The 21135-nt window shown below is 39.8% G+C and overlaps 1 protein-coding gene across 1 annotated transcript in view; it reads right to left on the reverse strand.

Moving 5' to 3' along the window:
- adgrl3.1 (adhesion G protein-coupled receptor L3.1) overlaps positions 1-21135 on the reverse strand; it is an 85752-nt gene that overhangs the window by 51085 nt on the left and 13532 nt on the right. The window contains exons 3-5 of the mRNA XM_053326573.1: positions 13351-13460; positions 4500-4514; positions 2609-3397 (exon numbers count right to left, since the gene is read on the reverse strand). Of these exons, the coding sequence (XP_053182548.1) occupies positions 2609-3397; positions 4500-4514; positions 13351-13460 (914 nt within the window). The remainder of the gene's footprint in view (positions 1-2608; positions 3398-4499; positions 4515-13350; positions 13461-21135) is intronic.

A 21135-nucleotide genomic window follows, 5' to 3' on the forward strand; every position in this document is an offset into this window, starting at 1 on the left:
GCTCAGTGGGTAGAGCACCCGCCCATATGTTGAAGCTATAGTCCTCGCTGCAGGCAACCCCGGTTTGAATCCCGCACCGAGTGGTCCTATCCTGCATGTCACTCCCCCTCTCTGCCTCCAGTTTCCTGTCTTTCTCTACTACATTAAAGGCAAAAAGCCCCCCCCAAAAAAAAACTTTAAAAAAAATAATGAAGTTTGCTGGGTGCTGTGCATGACATTAAGTGTATTGGTAGCTCCAGCCCAGGGGTGCCACACACTACTGAAAGTAGTGTTGGGAGTTGTAATTCTGGCATGTTAAATTACCATTTAACCTTTTGTTTTGTTGTATGTGATCACATGAGTAAAGAACAAAGCATGAACTTAACATAGCTTGATGAATTCATTTTTTAAAAATGGATTAAAGTATTCCTGCAAATAACCTAATATGCTTCACAGTCTGTACAGACTTACTGTGGTTCTGATTCATTTACATGAATAAAAATGTTTCAAATACACCCCTCGCCCACTGATTTTTTCATAAATCACACCCTGATCGTATGTATTTATCTCCCGCTGGTCAGCAGTCTGGCTTGTTGCTGTGCACTGGAGGTCATTCTCTACATTGAATCCCCATTGATCTCCTCTTTAGAGCCTCCTGAGACACTCCAAGCTCCATTATGAGAGTGATCACACTCTCAAGTGTACACCAATAAACCCATGTGCACACTCATGAATAGAGAAACACAAACTCATACTGTAAGCACATTACCCCACACACACACACACACAGGCATGCACATCATCACGCATGCATAAACACACATACACATTTTTACAGCATGGCTTCTCTTCACACGCGCACACACTGATCGGTAGAAACCAAGTTTAATGCTGCCTCTCTCTATAATTCCTTGTACTGCGCCTCCTAATTGTATGTAAGAGCATGCGTTAATTCAGACATCATTTAATAAGACACGCAGCCAGACTGCCTTGACCACTCCATAGAAAGGTGCTGAAAGGCAATTATGCTGGGCAAATAGCCCTTCAGGCTCCAGGGGCCTAAGCCCTTCCATCCAGAGGAAAGAAAGAAGGGAGGGTGGACTCTAATCTCACACCGGAGTTGGAAGTGAGTCAATCTGAGTTAGACAGTGTTTCTTCACCTTTCAGACTGACAAAATGACCTGCTTAATCTAAATGAGTCATCCAGCAACCTGGATTCATGACCTTCCTTCAGTCTTTATCAGCAGTATTCAGCTTAGAGAAGTAGGCCTGTAGATGTTTCAGAGAGGATATCTGCATATGCATTTCTGTTGTTAATCTCGACTAGCGTCATTTCTACACAGAAAGTGTTTCAGCAACATTTTTCAGCCACATATCTAACACAATATTTGCTGCTCTATTTTAATGAATACACAGGTCACAGCTCACATTTCTTTGTACCTGTGTAAACACAACCCAAAGCGTATTTTTTAAAGCTTCAAGTTAATTTTACAGATTGTGTATTGGGTTCTCAGTGCCTTCAAAACACGGATGACCTACACGCAACACTGTACCTGAATGCCAGCATGTGGATATTTAGCAGGTAATGTACAATGTTTATCATTTTCACCGTGTTGGTATAGCAACCTTTTGCTTATTAGCACCAAACACAAAGTTTAGCTGAGGCTGATGAGAATGTCATTAATTTTTTTAGGTAAAATTACATTCTGACAAGATGCTAGTGCTAGATGAAAAGTCATGTGTGTACCAAATATCACAGCAATATATCTTATAGTAAAGTTTTAACTGTAGTCTTACATGAATGCTTAAAAACAGGTTGGCATTACATAGGATTGTCATCATACAATATGCAGATGTCTTGTATGAAAGCAGTATCACTGCATTATTCCACACATTCCTGGCTTCATTCAAGAAGAATGCATTATGATATGTAGCTACTCCAGAGAAGGACAGCAAGTGATACAGCAAAAGGCAAATAGCATTTACAGTTTGTAAAGCTCAGTATAACTTCTTCTGATATAGTCTTTTAAAGATCAAGGTAGTCTTTATGATGCCCATGAATCTTTCTTTGGTTAACTGGAAAAAGTACTAAAAAAAACAAATATTTCCACAAATAGCTACTGTGTTGACATCAGCTGACAATGTCAATGGTGCTGGTATATGTACAGTACCAGATTTTAATACAGCCTTAAAAGTAAACTCAAGGTTTTCTGACTTCCAAAAACACAGAGCGATACCATGGTTGGGGTGGGAGGGGGAATCATAATTGAGAACTGTGACAGGACAGATGGTGCTTTTCTTTTTCTTCCTTTTAATGTTATTTTGCAGAATTATTGGAGGAAGATTAGTGGCTGTAAATATCCCTTATGTCACAACAAAAATCATTTATCATTAAAATGAATATTAAAAGCATTAACTTACATATATGCCTAGGTATTTGATGAAAGGGTTTTAAAAAAAAGAAGCACATCAAAACCTGTCCAATAAATTTAGGGAGGGAAAGTAATCAACTCAGCATACTTTCCTTATTACACATGATGGTGCTAAGCCAAAAACTGGTCATTCAAAGTAAAAGAATGACCGGGCGGAGGAGCGGAAATGGAGAAACTGGGATGTTGGTGAAACCTACCGTTGTTGCCAAAATCCAATGAGTACTTGACCACGTGATAGTTATTCCACACATACAGCAGGTTGTCTCTAGGGTTGTAATCCACTGCTGCAATGTACTGGTAAGAATTAGGGAATGGTATGTTAACAGTCATCTCCTTGCTCTTGTCAGTGTTGTACATGTAATCGATCTTGTTCCCCGTTCCTTCGTTGTCGTCGTCTTCATAGACAGTTTTCACCACATACAGGACACCGCAGATCATGAAGGCATTAGATGCAGAGCGTTTGTCATAGCTGGTGTCCCAGGAGCCTTCGATCCGTAGGGTGTAGGGGTTGAGCTGGCTCACCACAATGCGCCCATTATTCTGTTCTGTTGCATAGATCACCCACAGTCCGTTCTCATCTACCGCTAAGTCGATGTCTGACTTGCCTCCCCAGCGGTATGGTGAGGTGTCATGGTAGTTGGCATTGGCAATAATGGCCTCACCACTCTTGATGCGCGTGCGTAGGTCAAACTTTACAATGTTGCGGGTGCGCTCCTTATTGAAAAAGAGTGCCCCATCGTAGACAACAAAGCCAGTCCCATCCACACGATGTGGGAGTTTGTAGGTGGTGGTGGGACGGCCAGCAATAAAGTCCTCCTTTGATGAGTACTCTGTCAAGGTGTCTGTGCGGTATGGAGTCCAGGGCATATAATAGATTTTGTCTGAGGCCTGTAGGGGGTCTTTGCACCAGGCACCGGATTGGTGGTCTGACTCAAAGAGATGCTCGCTTTGGTACACTCCTCGCAGAATGCCAGGACAAAGAAACACTGAGGAACAAATGGGAAAAAAATCACATTAGATGCATTTTTATGCAGTCACTGTAACATGTCAACTAGTCTCTTTAGATTTTCTGACAGTGCTTGTGAGATGTTTTGTTTCTTTTCATTAATTTTACATTGTGATGTAACTTAACCTTAACTATGAGTGAGTGACGATGACATGATAGGCTTACTGTGTTGTGATTTGGTTGTTGTATAGTCACTGTCATTCTTAAGCACAGCAACAGCATGCCTCCTATTCAACAGATAATACCCTGCTCTCACAGCTAAGAGAAAATGGCACATTTTGTTCTACTTCCCCCTTTTCCTCTATTCCAGTTTATCCCTCCCACCCTGGCTCCTCATTAGTCTCATAGCTCTTTCTTCCTGTCTCTCCCTTTCTATTTCTGTCAGAAACAACCAACCGTAGAGCCAAACACCTCTTTTATCGCCTGCTGTTTCTGCAATTGTTACAATAATTAATTTCCCACTCTGTGCTTGGTATTCCCATCTTGGAATACTGGGGTCATGTTTTATGAGTGATGTGGGAGACGTAGTAAATTCTGGGAAGCCAGTGCGACCGGAGTCATGGGGACCTTTGTAATTTAACTGGAATGCTGTCACACACACACACATAGACACACCAGATGCATATGAAAGGCCAGATGCACACTGTGGTTTTCCTGTTCTTCTAAATAATATAATTCCAGATCCAACGAAAAGGGCTGGGAATATTGATTTAATTTTTATTGCCTATTCAAAGCGCTATCATAATTTTCATATCATGGGGAAGCATGCTAAATATGAGATGTCAATGTAATTCTCTGTTCATTGGCTCATCATAAAAATGTGCTCGACCCATGGAGAGTTTGTTAAGTGACATTGTACATGATACCATGGAATAATATGAGCCTAGACTGTGTCTAATGAGAACCAGTGTTCCTAAATTGCTTCTATATGCAGAGATCAAGCTGTCTTAATATAACTGCAGTGACTTTGAGAGAGATGTCAGTCTGCCATGAGGTACAAACCGATGCAGGCATTGCCATCAAACAGTAACACCCAACCCCAGATTTGAACATGCGTGCATGTGTGAGTGTGTTTCACTTACCTTTTTGTTCTACTTCTGCAAGAGACAAGGAAAACGATATGGAGAAAAAGAGGAGAGAAAGAAAGAAAGAAAGAGACAAGAGACAAAAATAGATTAATGATGCAATAATAAAGAAATCATGATAATACAATCTTGGATCTCCATAATCGTTCTCATATTTCATCCTAACCTTGTGAGAGTGCCAGGATGCTCTCCATGTGTGATTGGTAATAACATTACGTAAGCGTCTGAGGAGACTGCACTGCAACGGGTAAGCTATCTGACAGTAATGCATCTCACATATGTCACACATACACACATATGCAGAGACAGACACACACGTGCCTTGCAGGCACAGAGATAGGGAGAGAGATACTGAGATCAAACACACAAGAGCACAAACACACACATATTCATAGTATCCATGGTGGTCCTAGCCACAGTGCAGGGCGAAATACAGCAATACAAATGACCTGAGATAATGAGCTCTTTAATGTATGCTAATAGCAACAGAGCAATGAAAACCAGAGAACAGATTTGATTACTGGAATTGCATTTCAGTGGACCAGCCAAAACTGCCACATTAAAATGCTTTCTGATGCACAGTGGGTGAGCTGATGTTTTGTATATGTAACCTACTCTGTGTATGAGTGTGCAAACACTCATACACATGTGGAGGTGAAAGCACACTGAATATACTGGTTTGCTTCAATCCCAATACCAATTCCCTCTCTATTATAGTCAAAGCGTTATCCTTAGAGCTTCAGCGGAGGGTTGTTCATGTCGCCCTGCAATGAAATGTGCACACTTGCTCAGAGCCTCTTAAACATATGAATTCCATTCCACCTTGCTCCCCGGGGGACTGAGTGGAATGTGAACATGGCAGAAACCTAATCCTGCAGGCAGTGCCCTTGTGTCTTTCAAGACCGTTAGCGACCTGCTGAATGGAACTGGTCCCCCGAGAGAAGGAACGAGGAGAGGAGAGGAGAAGAGTAGGGAGGAGAGGAGGGGAGAGGAGAGAAGTAGGGAGGAGAGGAGGGGAGAGGAGAGGAGTAGGGAGGAGAGGAGGGGAGAGGAGAGGAGAGGAGAGGAGACCACAAAGGAATAAACATTTGGAAGGACCTCCGGATGCTACATGTTTATATATAGCACAAATGCACTACATATTGCACTGTACATGCATAAATTCTTTAACACATTAAAGCCAAACCTCATCAGCAACCACAAGATATATACAAACATATGACACACAGAAACACACAGAAACACACACACACACACACACACACACACACACACACACACACAAGCAACCATTAAATCCTTGGCTCATGAAAAATGCATGGTAACTGGTGCGGCTTAGCACAACTCCCGATAAATAAGCAATCTCTGGAAGGAGATCGTGTTAAACCTAAAACAAGTGTGTATATGCTTGTGTGAGAGTGTTTGTGTGTGTGTGCGTGTGCGTGTGTGTGTGTGTGTGTGAGTGTGAGTGTGAGTGTGCCATTACAAGTTAAGATATAAAATGGTTCACCACAAGGAAGCAGTTCCCTTGTGAGAAAAGCTGGGAGAGAAAGCAGATAGTGTGTCTATGCAGAGGGGTGTGTGAGATGGAGCGACAGATATCGATGTACCAAATGCACACACACACACAAACATTCTTGCACACACCCATACACACATATAAACAATAAGAGACACAATGTGGTAGAGAAGACGGGGATTAATGACACTGAACAACAAGGACTTCACCTGAGGCTGTTATACAGGCTCGCAGACACAAAGGAAAAATACACAGAGTTCAAGGTTGCCTGCAACTAATAGATTTCAAATGAAAAAGTGTGGCAACAACAGGTATACCAAATGACGCACAAAATGTCAACAAAATGTCATTCAATTTGTATTGCAGCTCGTTGTTTTCACTAGATTAGCAGACGCTTCTGTTGGTGAGCTCATTGCAGCATTTTTTAGGCATCTCTGTTTTTAATCTCCATGAGGGATAAGAAATGAATGTTTTCCAAAAGTCACAGTCATTCATCTTTCAGTGCACATGATTGTAAACTCAGGTTGGTGAGACATATATTGAAACCTTAAGGTTTTCTCAAGGTTAGTTCAAGTATGCTAGATAATGCAAGTGTAGGGCCTTTGCTCCTGAAACTCAGTTTTCAAGAAATTCTTAAGTCTTAACTTCGCCCATGAAAATTGTCCAGCTATGACATCACCGTATCAATAAAAGAGGATAACACGCACTCCCTTCGCCTCTATGTTGCTGCTCCTTGCATGGCTAAAGCAGATCCCCTTCTGATCAGGACAAAAGGACAAAGAACAAAGATACCAAATGTTCTTACTTTTACCATGTGGCCATGGTTTAGAGTAAGATTCAACGTAAGCTTTATTCAACACTCAAGTAACTATTTGTCTACAACTGTCTACGACTTTGTCTACAGACTGCAAACCACACAGTTGTTTCTTTAACCCTGTAAGGCCCACACTTGCAATATTACATACATCACTTTAAGCAATCCTTAAAAAACCAGACAACATTTACATATTCAGTGAGTCCCATTGTTTGTCCTCGAAATGCTATTGGATCGTAAATGTGTTTATAGGTCTGGCCAAGTAAAGGACAATCAATTTCCTTATTACTTTTACGAAGTTGACATTTCTGATCTTCACTCCACCATGTGGAGCGGACTCGGAAAGAGATGTGATCCAGACATAACTGTGTATTAGGGTGACTATCAAGTAAGAGCTGACATCTGGGCAGACTTAGTCATGAAACTGTGTGTGATTTGATGCTAACCGCTGATGCTTTGATGTTAGATGCTTATATTTGATGCTACATATGGTTTTATGCTACATGCTTATGTTGTGATGTGAAGTGTTCTGTGAGAACTCCACTTTGCTAAACAGTGTTATTTCGGTCAAAATGACTGCTGACTCAGCTGTTCTCTGGTGGTGATTTCACCCAGTTACTCTTGCATGCATTTCTCTCTCTTGCTCTCTTACTGTAATACACACACGCACAGAATGAGCACCCACGGCTCACGCTTGATTCAGGCCGGGGTTTTCAATTTTCCTGTCTGTTTTGCCGGTCCCTTTGTGTGTCTCCTCATTCCTACACACACGTGATTTCACCCATTCCACGTGGTCAGGGCAGCCATATTGCTTTATAGCTCCTTTTCTGTGCTCCCCTTCTCCCACACATGACTTCACCCACTCCACGTGGTGGAGTCGACCATATTGTTTGTAGTCCTCCCTTTATCTTGGCTGTACAGTTACTTCTGTTAAAGTAACATAAACCCTGTTATATTTTAAAAATAAGTTGTACTGGTGGTTTTTGCCAGGATATTGCTGAAGTCAACCTCTCACGCATAGTACTCTAAACTGCCTTCACTGTGTTATTATTTCATAGATGCTACAAACTCAGCTACAACAATGTTATGACTGAATTTGGTTATTAATCATCCAACCAGATTTAACAATGTATTTTCATAATCTAATTATTATTTAGGATACCAAGATTTAGGGTGAATTATTTATGAGACTATCAGTGAATTGGTTATCATTTCCCTATCTCCCATGGTGGTGCCCCTGAGGTGGATTTAATGTGAATTAAATAATCAATTATTAATTATTTCTGATAACCAAATGAATCTGAGTAACCCCTGTAATCCCTACATAAGAGATGAGAGGTCTTCTGTGCCAGCCACCGAGGATAGCTATAAGAGAGTGATTAAAAATAATTTGTTCAATGACAACTGGCTGGAAAACGTCCTTGTTTCCAAGAAAACGTCAACAAGAAAGTATCTTCTCTCAATCTTTTTCTTAGTGTTATTCTCAATTTAATTCTGCAGAGGTGCAGCATGTTTTTATCTATCTAGCATCTTTGACTGATCACTTGCAAATCCACTTAGATTGCACTACTGAATAGTTAGTTTTGCAGCAACAGAAAAAAAAAGGATTCCTGCTCATTTATTCCAAGCTAGACTTTGAATAAGTATTAGAAAGCAATTGCAGAACAATAACACTTAGAGCAATGAGGAAAAGCAATGTGAGAATCTCTCGCCTGTCTAGTTTCACATTCATTAAAAATAATCAAAATATTCATTAAAATATGAGTCTGTATCTTCTCAATTTTTCAAAACTTCTGTAATCACATGAAAACCTCTGTTACTGTTTCTTGGATGCTCTCTTTGTCTCTTTCCATTTCTCTTTCTCCTTCTTGTGTGCAATCACACACACTCACACACATACAGAGGCTGTGTTAACCTGACTGTGCTGCGGTGTAAAGATAATTAGCATTTTTATTGAAAACGTATGGTTTATTAAGGAGGTATTCATCTAGGAGGAAAGAGAGTGTGTGTGCTCATGAGTATATGTAATAGGTGTGTAAGCATGTTGCACAGGCACACTTCCGTGCATGTCTCTGCAGACAAAGAGTGGCGACAGCAGCCTTACCACTATTATCTCTGATCTCCAATCAGCTCGGCCAGCTAAAGCCCAAGGTCATTTATGGACACAGACAGTTTTTTTTTTTTTTTCAAATCTTTCTCTCCTCATTATTCTATTCTTTCTCTCTGTCCTCTCATCCTCACTGGCCATTCTCTCTCGTCATTTCATGCTGTGTCTTTCTCCTCGTTCATTCTCTCTATTACGTCCCCTGAATTTCTGCCACTTCCCCCTAGCCCCAACCCTGTCCATCTCACACTGTGTCTTTTATCAGTTAATTCATTCTTTCTGTTCCTCGTCTGCTGGCCTCGTCTAACCTATTTCTCTCTATCTGTGTTTCGGCTGTCGCTCTTTCCTCTCTCACTCCCTCACTCTGTCTCTCTCCTTCTGTCCCTTTGGTTCCTTTCCATCTTCTCTTGCTCGCTCTGGGAAACACAAAAAACCCTTGCATATGTGTACACACACACACACACACACACACACACACACACACACACACACACACACACACACAAACACACAAACACACACACACACACACACACACACACACACACACGGTACATGCATGTAGCCTACATGTATATTCACACATACTGTACACTTACAGGCAAGGACAGACACCTAACTGAGCAATCGTTTCCACAACAACATACATGCTAGCACACACACACAGACGCATACAGCTCCTCTCATGTCATCATGATGAAGTTATTCCAAGGGTCCAATCTGACAGAAGTCTTTAATTGGACAGACAAGAAGGTGATTTTATCTTTTAATTAGCTTTCCTACTGAGCCAAGTTCTATTGTCTAAAATAGACTGCATGGGTATTGCATAACATATCACTGGGTTTTCTGATTAATACACTAAATGTGGTAGTAGGCTAATTGCTTCATAACACCAGTTGGAGAGCCAGGGTCTACTACATGTAGTTGAGAAAACAGATAGACATAATCCTGGGTGTTTAAATAGATGAACATGAATGAAATAATACATATAATCAAATATCTTCTTCCGCAACATTTGTAGAGATTAAATATATCCATGTATGAGAGCTGCCTTGGAGAAGTAGTTTATAGTGGTGTGTTAATGTATGGATATTTATAGTCTGCCTGCAATGCTATGAGCAAGTATACACAGGTGGCTAATTACTGCCAAAGCTAGCTGGCTAGTTTGGCACACGACTGCAACATACTCATACCACAGAGCGCTAGAGAGAGGAAGCGGGAGAGCACTTGAATTTAGCTTTGGAAAACAGCCAAAAACCTGCAGTGCAGGGAGGAGAGATGAAGAGTTGTGGTACTTCAAGCCAAAAATCCTCAAGAAAAAAGAAAAGGAGAGGAGAAGAGGAGGAGTGGGGGCAAAATTTCCCTGAAAACTGAACCGTACATAATTTAATTACCTGTTTTACAACCCACTTTGAGATTTGTTTACAATATCTAGTAGTGGGAAACATACCAGCTCGGCTTTAACGCCAGTGCCCAGGGAAACCTCAGCTCATTTTCTGTCCATGTAATCAATTTCTGATTAGCAACACCTGACATCAGAGGTGATCACTATGTCAGGTGTTTCTGCAACCAGCACCTATCTGTGTTTAATGAAGGGGAGGCCTATACTTTTTTTATACTTTATTTATGGATGTCCCTTGATGTTATAGTCATTTGAATGCACCGAAGCCAACCAAACCTTTGTACGTGAATATGACAATTTGTTAAAGTTGGAGCTTGTGAGTGTTTTAGGGATGTGACAGTTTGCATTGTCATATATTTCAGAAAATGAGCCTTCTTTATTGATTCGTTTTGATTTATGGCAACATTTTGGAGATATTTTACCACTTAATGTCTTAGGAAATGGATCTTTCAAAACAACGCAGCTGACAGCATTGATTTGATATGTCAAGCCTGCTGGTTTGATCGTAGACAGCTGGATCTCCAGCCTGAATGTCAGCGGACAGGAGTATCTTCTTTACACCAGACATTATTACACCTTTCAAAGAAAATTGATTTTATAAATATTTGAACGATGCAATATGAGGGCTCTGTGAATTGGGTTGTGTCACGTAAGGCTTGAGGTACACTCAGACAAAACAATGTGAAGTGTAGAGTCATGGTATTCAAGGAGTTGTATCACATTTATATAACATATTTCTCTCTGCAACGTTGTGCAACATTTCTCATGACTAAACACACCCACAGGAGGCAGGTAGTGTATCACAGAGCCACCTGATCCAGCCTGAACACTTAGTCAGTACATGGAAACTGCTAATGTACTGTCAAAGGCTCTCTCTCTACAACACACCATCTCTCTCTTCCTCTCTATCTTTTTCTCCAGTGCTTCATCTCTCCCTCCCTCGCTCTGTTAGCTGAGCTCTCTAATGACTTTGGTTTCAGATGCTGTCTATTTTTTGCGAGGGGGGGGGGGGGTCATTACCCTGACGGACTCATTGTTTATCAGATCAACATGCAACTCATCTCCCTTTACACTTCTGTGTGATGTATCTATGAAATAAGCAGTGATGTATTTTTCCAAGCTGGCCTGCAGTTAGTTATAATAAATATAAAGACAGCACATGCAGACAAGTTTCAAATGAATGGGTGAGAGAAGAGTGAAAACACACACTGAGACACACTCAGTTTTGATGCCTGAGTGTGTTGTGTGAGTGTGTGCCGGCGCTTCTTGGGGCATTAAGCAGGTATCAGGTTGTGTTTCCATATGCTCCAGAGAGGGCTCTGATAGTCCTATTATTTAATCTGCTGGCCATTCTAGACGCCAGGCAAGAGCCGTTTAGCCAGACATAATTGAATGCTTCAGTGTGGGAGATCACCTTGGCCGTCTGTATAGACTGTGGTGCCAAGGCTGAATACTCAGAAAAAGACTCAAAATAAATGTCTGCCACTTCTGCATTACTTGAGGAAGGATTCTACACATACACACAAACAAACAAAAAATCAACATCGAGACTTTCTCCGATCAATCACTACTAGTTCATATCTGGCGCACACATTTCTTTTGTCAGTACACTTCAAACAAAGTGACATTTCTTCCGTACTCATGAAACTAAGTCTGCATAAGGATTAAGCTATTTTTTAAACGTGTTTTCAAAAAGCTGATAATTACTAAAAAAAAAAAAACGTGTCAGTTTACTCAAAACAAGTGAAGCTCAAGTGACTTAATCAACTGCTTTTATGTGTGAAAGTCAGATTTTGAGACTAAATGGACTTTTTGAGACAAAGTTTTAGCAGTGAATAAATCTAATCTGTATCTCAATTATGTCTTTTATGGGATGTTGTATCCCAGAGGTGTTTTAAGTGCAAAGAAAATGTGTCAACAAAATACGTACAGCAGATGTACAAAGACACATTCTCATTTCACAACAGTCACATTATTTTTTTTATATTTACATTTGTGTGAGCTTGACAAAGGGGGCAATACTCATCAAAGACATGTAATACAATTTAAGAAATGTAATTTATGATGTAACGAACAATGCATATTGTCTATTTACATCTGCATGTTAGGTGCATTGTCCGTGCAGTAGATCTATAACTGGATTGGAAAGAAATCATATCATATCTTCAATAACACGTATATTCAACTCAGATCAGTGTCTGTATTCTAACTTCTGGTCTTCTCTCAGTGAATTTGAGGTGTACTGTAATTTAGATTTTTTTTCTTGTCATAAGAACTATTGCATTTTTAGCTGTTTTGCTGTTATCTGGTTGGGTTTTACACCCATGTGAACAAACCTAATCTTAACACCTCTTGCACTAGAAAGTAACAGCAGTGATGAAACAACTTGAGATTTGTATATTTTGCTATAACAGGCACAGGTGTTGTGCTTTAGCTTTGCCTTTGGACAAACCCTCTAAGTCAGAATGTAATGTACAATAAACATCAAGGACAAACAGATCTCTTTAATCCAAGAAGTCTACACTCTGAACCCATATGCATTTATTATGTAGTGAGCTGTAAACCATATTTTCAAGAAAACTATGCAAAAAACAAACCAAAAAAAAAAGAAACCGTTTTTGGCATATACTGCTATTCCCAGACTGTTATCACACGGGTAAAGGTCATATAGCCATCTGTCATCTTTTGAGGCCATTCGTCTTTCTCTTCCTTCCTCCCTTGGACTTTCCCCGGTGAGCACTGATGTATCATAACTTCCCATATAAACTTACTCTGGCACTCACATTCCCCATTAGAAACGCCACTTGGGTACAAACTGAATGTTTGTCTGTTGAGAAATCAGTAAGAAACACTACAGTTTGGGCCTTTGCAGTCTGATTTTTAAAAAGCTACAAGTGTGTATCAAGATAATTAAATGAGATTACCTAAATTTCACTGGCATTTAAAATACAGTGTGTGGATTAACATTTTATGTATGGCTAGTTCTAAAAAGAAGTGTACAGTACTTACTGTAAGGAACACACTCATACTGGACCTCCAGGTATTTATATGTGCCAGGGCAAGGATCAGGGAAGACGTCAGGGCCGGCCACCACAGCACACTGGGTCCGGTTGTTGCATCTGGACAGAGAAGATAAGCGAAAGAAGCAGATATGTTAGATATGTATGAAGATACATGTGACGAACACACACACAAAAGAAGAAGAAGTCCGAAGCACTTACTCATAGAGCTATGCAGACCCTGACATATATTGCATGTAATGTAATATATACTGAGATGCATTATAACCACTTACATAATACAATGCCTTCACCCTGACACACACTCAAGAGTCCTCTGTGTTACGACCCTTTAGATTGACAAGAGAGCAGATAATATGCCCTTACCGACACACCTGTTACACTAATGGAATCACTGAGTTAAGTCGCAATGGTCCACAATGGCTGCTGAAGAGCTGCTACACAAGGACACTTCTGATGTGTGAATGTGTGTATGTGTGTGTGTGTGTGTGTGTGTGTCTGTGTGTGTGTGTGTGTGTGTGTGTGTGTGCGTGTCTGAGTGTATGTGTGTGTGTGTGTGTGTGTGTGTGTGTGTGTGTGTGTGTGTGTGTGTGTGTGTGTGTGTTGTATGTGTGTGTGTGTAGCCATTACAATAACCTATGGCTGTAAGAGTATTTTGCCCCAGACTCCAGATAATTAATTGTAATTATCAGGGGGGCTCTCTCTTCTGACACACTAAAAGTAAGTATTTCTCACTCTTATTAACACAGGTTATGTAAGGCATACCTGTGAGGGTTTGTGTTTGCATGCCTGCATGTGTGTGGCTATAAAAATGCATGCATTACATGTACGTGTAACTGCTTGTAATCAAACACGCCAAGGCCAGTTCATACAACAAAAGATGATTTGTAGGGGGACAGTTGGAGCCCATATATAATCATGATAGAAACATATAATAATGTAAAATGCTACCCCGCAATGAAGTGCCACTGCATCTCAATGGCACTTCCTGGTTTGAATAAAGTATTAAATCACATGCAAGAACAGGGACAAAGGACACATGAGGAGGAAAGGCCTATTTTAAGGTGGCTGATGAGCCACATCTCCTCTCATCTGAATATTTTCTTTCAATTAGAACAACTGTTCTGTCTCTCCGTCTTTTCCTCTCTGCACACCTGTCAAACAGGCGACATTTACATTAAAACATTCAGATTCTCCCATTGAGATATTTTTAATGAGCATGTCAAACCCCTAAAGTCACTTTTCTTACAGTATCATTCAGCACTTTGCATAATGAAATATGCATGAGGGCTAATTTAATTTTTTGTTCAATATTCACATATAACACACAGAAATTAATGTAGGCTACAGACATCCACTTATGACATATATCAGTGTCTATTGCTGACCAGTGCGTCTGTGGTCAAGTGAAAAGTTATTGCAGTTTAAAAGGTTTAAAACTCCATTTGTTGCAATGTCTGTCATATTCTAATAACAATACCCACCAGTCTTCTCCCCCTCTCTCCATCCCTCCTTTTTTCTCGCCTCTGTGCTTTTTAATTTCTTGCCCCGGTGCCTTCATCATCGGTCACCTGTCATCAGTGCAAATTGTGGACTGGAGGGGACACAAACTGACACGCTACCACAACTTTGCTCAGAACACCCACTGATGGACACGACTGGCTGGAGTGTACAGCCACATTTAATGACCTCACAAATTTGGTAGTTTAAAAATTGGTCAAATAATTCTGATGTCATCACAACAAGAGATGAAGACATGAGATTACAGCTACCAGTTTCACTCTGAAGTCTACCTTTGTGCTCAAAAAAGGGATTAATTATTTCCACACATACAGTACACATTTAAAGTTGAAAAAGCCTGACACTGGTAAGACCAGGAAACTCAGGAGATGTAATAAAAATGTAACATCCCTAAAGAAAAAATGGAAAAAAATATTGTAATTGACATGAAAAGATGCTAGTAAACTGGGCAGTGAAACCACATGACTGTACAAAAGACAGATGCATGAATAACTGAAATACATTTTTTTAAAATACCAATGCCAGGAACAAAAGAAAAGAGAAGATGCAAATGTGTTGGCAGAAGGGAGAATATGCAGGTTTGTTACTAGGTGTAGGTATGTGTGCGTTTTTACTTTATGACACTGCAAAAAAGGCTCAGCTCTAGGAACTTTCACAGCTGACTCATAAAGCACTGGAGGTTATTCACTGGTATTTTAAATAGAGGGTATAGAGCAAAGATTTGACATAATCTCTCTTGCGCACTCTATCTCTCTGCTATCAACTCTTCTTTCTCTGTCTATTTTTGTCTGCACAACCTTTTCTTTTTCTTTTCCACACACTCTCTAAGCCAAGATAATAAACCAATTTCTTTCTCAGCTTTTGTCTTTCTCCTTTGCGCCAAGGAATTATTCTCCTCCGTTTCCTCTTCTTTGTCTCTCATTTTGACTGTCTGTTTTTTTTTCTCTCTGTTTATCTGTCTTAAACCCACTTAGCTGCAGTTTCCGAAGTCACACCCAGATATATGTGGTAGGCCTCTTATTGCTGGCTTCCCTCTCTCTCTCTCGGTCTATCCTCTCTCCCTCCCTCCTTAATATCTTTCTCATCCCTATACCTCCCTCAGGGCGTCATCTCCAGCCTCCCTCTGTTTTTCCCTCGATCCCTCCATCCTTAGTAAAGCCTATGCTGACGTCACCGTTCTGTCTGAGCCAGTAGTCTGAGTCAGATCCAAAAAAGACTCCCTTATGTCCCCAGCACATCATCTCCTTCTCTTCATCTCCTTTCACTCTCTCTCAGTCGCTCTCACTTCGCTAATGTGTTTATCCAGCAGCCTTACAAAACATAAAAACATCAGCAAAAATTCACAATTCACATTCTCTCTGCTTACTGCCCTTAATGTAGATGCAGAAACATGCACATACCCCCCACAAACACACCTCTGCAACCTACTGCTTTTTTTCGTGAAATGGCTCTATCTTTTTCCTGTGTGTTTCCCTTAGTGTTGGCAGAAAAGCTCCTTTTTTAATTAGCATGACCACATCAAAACAAGGCAGTGGCCTGGATACCGCCTTGCCTGCTGGCTTTCTTCCCTGCAACGTGCAACATACCACACACACACACACACACAAACACACACACAAATACACACACAAACACACACACACACACACACAAACTATTCACTAACAAAGCCGAGCTGTGGCAGGCAGGGAAAGAGAAAGCTGCGATGCTGCAGTGGGTGCTGCTGTTGTTATTGTCTCTGATGTTTTTCACTTCTTCTTTGGCAGACCTCCCTTCACTCTGACGCTGTCTCTGTTCCTCATATAAACATAACTGACTGACTGATGATTTGATGAGGTTGACGCTGGCTGGCTGGCTGGCTGGCTGGCTGGCTGGCTGTGTACATACATATGTGCAAGCACATGCATGTGACTGTGAGCAGATGTAAAACGGAATAAATATTTTTGTGTGTGTGTGTGTGTGTGTGTGTGTGTGTGTGTGGCTGCCTGCTTGTGTGTATGTGCTCGAGTGCAGATGTGTTGAATCCTCAAGTGTTGAAAGAGGTGTTTGAGAGTGAGTGACGCACAAAGCCTCGGCACAGTCCTCGGGAATCATCATTCGGATAGTCAAACCATTCCTCAACACTGTCTGAGTAATCTACAACACTGTGTGAACATGCTTAACACATTCAAACTTTCTGGAATATTACACACACATTCAGTCCCTTGTTCACTACTCCCTCAACAGTTTGAACCAACTGCATTGTATTGCATGTGACACATTGCATTGTGAGATTGTTAATAAAATGTAGTTTACATGCCAAAGACAATACTTGTTTCCTTCCTTTACAAGAATTATTAAGGCAATGATATCCTGTTGTTTGTATCGTGATTCCGTTTTTTGTTTTTTTGCCGTTTGAACCTGAATTTAAAAGCCTTCTTATAAACATTACATCTGTTGCACTGCTTCCCCTTACATAACAGTGTATGCTCCCAGTTAAAAAACAACAACTAACTAATATAATAAAATATATAGTGCATACAAATTTGACACTAAAAATCTGGACACTCAAATAAAATGCAGTAAAGTGCACCTTGATTAACATGTAAACACAACATTCTATCAACAATATATACTAACACAAACAGGACGTGACAAACAATTTTTATAGGAGAGCCAATTTAAAACTGGTTCAGGTTCTGTTACAGAAGTAAAAAATAAAAATAAAAATCATTCAAAATCCCACTGACATTTGTTTCTAGCTTAACAACTAAAAATCCAGTCAGTGTGTCATGTGGCTCTCTTCATATGTTTATTAAGGATTGTACTTTAAAACAATATTGGCTTTTAACAAACACAATTTCCCATAATCCCTAGATGTTCATGGGTGAAAATTTACAGTTTGATGGAAGAAGCGAGTCCAAGGGCGGGTCTAGGGGTCACGGCTAGTTGAGGCATATCTGTGATAACAGCCCGGCAGAGAGGAAGTTTTTAGACAATAGAGATTAGAACTACTAAATTGAAGGAACTACTGTAGAAGAAAGTGTTTTATGAATAGACAAAACCAAGTCATGAAGTGTTGCAGGTACCCACAATGCAATTGTTTGTGGGCTTTTCTTGGCAGTTGTACTTTTTTTCTGTGCCCACAAATTAATTGCAGTTTAATGTTGTTAGCATGACTGAGGTTTAAGTTTCTTATTGTAGTTGCTGCAGTGGGTGATGGGCTGTCTAAAATATGAAAACATCAATGAAAGAAATGTTGAATGAGAGATTGAATTGAGTAGCAGAAGTTAGAGGAGCAGAGGCTAGCCCAGATGTGATGTCATGACTCCAGCTCTCTATTAACATATATAAACACTCTATGAGCAACATACATGCAACATTGTAGAATGCTGCAGTAACGTTCCAGAACACCATTATAGACATTATTGCTGCCTTTTATCAAACTGCTATTATATGTAAAATGGCATAATGTTTCCAATACTGACTCGAATAGCTGGATCAGTAACAGTGACAATGGAACTGATGTCAGTCAGTTTTATACCTAGAAAGGAAGAAACATTGTGGTGCTAGATTACTGCTGTTCATAGACAGTATATAATGTACGCTAACATTATGTGAAGTTGTTTTTGTTACTATTTTTAGTAAACAGCAGTTATATGCAACATATAACTAAACTAAATCCCCCGACTATTTACTTTATAATCACAGTGGTTATGTCAAAGCAAGCGACTGATAAAAGTCGAGTTTCCATTTAATTATTTAGCAATGGCTGGCAGTTAGCATTAGCTCTGCTCCTTAGGCTCACTTCGGGCGCTGTCTCCTTTGGGATTACTTTCCTCTCTCGGTCGAAAGCAATGTTAGGAAAGCAAAGTCAAGTCTGATTTTGCCTTACACATACAGTAAAGGCTGGTCTCAGTCTCTTCAACACAGTGAGGCATACAGCCTATTAATTAAACACTGTTATCAGATCAATACTCGATATTGGCTGATATACAAATCCAAGTATTGGTATCAGGACTAAGAACGTCTGATAGGTGCATCCCTGTATAACCCATCAGTGTTGTACACACTTCAACATGTGAACATATTGTTGATTATACCGAACTCCATACAGTAAATGTATAGTTTGGTAAAATTCAGATTTTTGCAAAATGTAGCTTTTACTTTTATAGTGAAAGTACAATTCACAGTTAACATTCAGTGTTTCAAACAAAGAGATAGTTGTGTACACTTCCCTTCCAACTGTATATTCAGGCCAGGAGTAGGACAACAAAAGAAATCAGTGTCTACACACTGCACAAATTCAATAGACATTTGCATTTCTCCGCCGTAGAATTACATTAACAAATTAAATGTTGTTAATGTAAATTTTGTCTAGAAAGAATTGTATCTATCTGCTCTTTTACTGTAAATTCTGCAGTCTTGCCTTGTTATACTATAACTCTTATTTCTCTCAATAATATATATTTTACAACACATCATTTCTTAGATATATTTTGTGGGAGCTCTGGCTTTCTTCTGAAGCTTTCAGGTGCTGATAATGTATTTGGTCTTGAGTCCTACCATGAATTATACATATAATGATGTCAACATGATGTAACTCATTTGGTGTTTATATATATAGTACCTTGCTTTTCATCATGTTGCCCGAAGTAGATCCGGCCGGGTTAAAAGATTGTATTTTTCAGTCAAATAAACATTCTGGGAGCTAATATCTAGTGTGTGGACACTCTATTATTCTGTATTTCCTCAAATTATACTGCATTTAGGTCACAGGGAATATTCTAGAAATTACACTGAACATTGAAAATGATCATGAACTTTGCTATTATTATTTCTAAATACTGTAATACACATAGAAGAATAATGCAGAACATTCTAGCACGTTGTCTGAAAATTCCTATTACAGATTTATTCATAACCATACTGTGCCAAAAGTTTTTCTCTTTTATCATTATTTTTCCAAAATGTATTTCTTAATATTGAAGAACATTCTCCATTCCTGAACTTCCTTGCAACATGTTTTATAACTGTATTACTGAGTACCGTTTGGCTTCTCTTTTCACAGCAGAAGGAACATTGATGGTTCAGAATATTGAGAAATCTCCTGGTAGAGCTCCCTCAGGGAGTTGTGCAATGGTCAGAACATGCAATATGGACTCATGGCGTGCATAATGTCACTATCTTATTTTTCTCAGCTTGTTCTCCCACACTGTGAGGTAACTTGCAGAAAACAGACTGGAGAAAAACATTTTCTGCTTTTGACAGTTGGACTCATTCATAAAGCCAAAATTAGGCTGTCTATGGAGGCGGTTTTTGGGTTAGCTCCACACTGTCTAAAATAATTTGAAACAAAAGTATAAAGAAGGCAACATAAAGGAGTAGATGTCAAACGACATAGAGATATTCAATTATGTATCACATAAATGTGTTTGACTTTTCTTTAATCAAGAATATGTTTTGTTCATCCCCTGTCTTGTCTAAATGTAGTGAACATTAGCAATTAAATAAACTAAATCCCAGATGTTTCCTCCACTGTTTAGTCATTTAATTCTGCTGCAGGAAAGGAATAATACGTTTCACCAGGATTAGGTTCCACAACAACCTGACAAGAATTATTGCTAGTTAATAAAACTACAAGTTACACTATATGAGTAGCCCAAATTATCCATAAAAACTGTAATGTATACTGTTTTGGAAAATGTTTCTTTCGTGAAGCCTAAAAACATTTCCCAAGGTAAAAATGATTGGTTGTAACACATTCGGGGAAAAAATTGAAACAATTAAGCAGATGGAATAGAGCAACTGGAAAAACATAAAATAAAAGACAATTTGTGAAAATAACAGAAGGAAGGGGGAGAGGAGATTTAACAGGGCTCTATGGCTCCTGTGGGAGTTCAGGAAACCCATTTGACAGCAGACAGAGGATAGTTACTGTATCTCGCTACAGGATATAAGCTGTTAGGCTAGCCATACTCTCTCTCTCACTCTATCTCTCATACATACACACCACATATGAGATTCCACTGCTACTGGCCTCGTTCCTGCTTTATAGGTCCCTGATGTGGTTATACACACATATACAATAGTGCTGCATGGAGATGGACAAATGGAGTGATGAGAATGGTTGTCGAACTGGAGGAGAAAGAAAGGGTGGATCGGTAGATGGATGCCTAGGAACTGGCATGTTGTAAGTAATTGAACAGTGATAGGTGTATTGTGATTGACAGGGGTAAGAAAAAGAGAGCAAAAGACAGATGTGTGTTTGTTT

This window comes from Scomber japonicus, chromosome 2 (assembly GCF_027409825.1).
Source record: "Scomber japonicus isolate fScoJap1 chromosome 2, fScoJap1.pri, whole genome shotgun sequence".
Classification (NCBI taxonomy): Eukaryota; Metazoa; Chordata; class Actinopteri; order Scombriformes; family Scombridae; genus Scomber; species Scomber japonicus.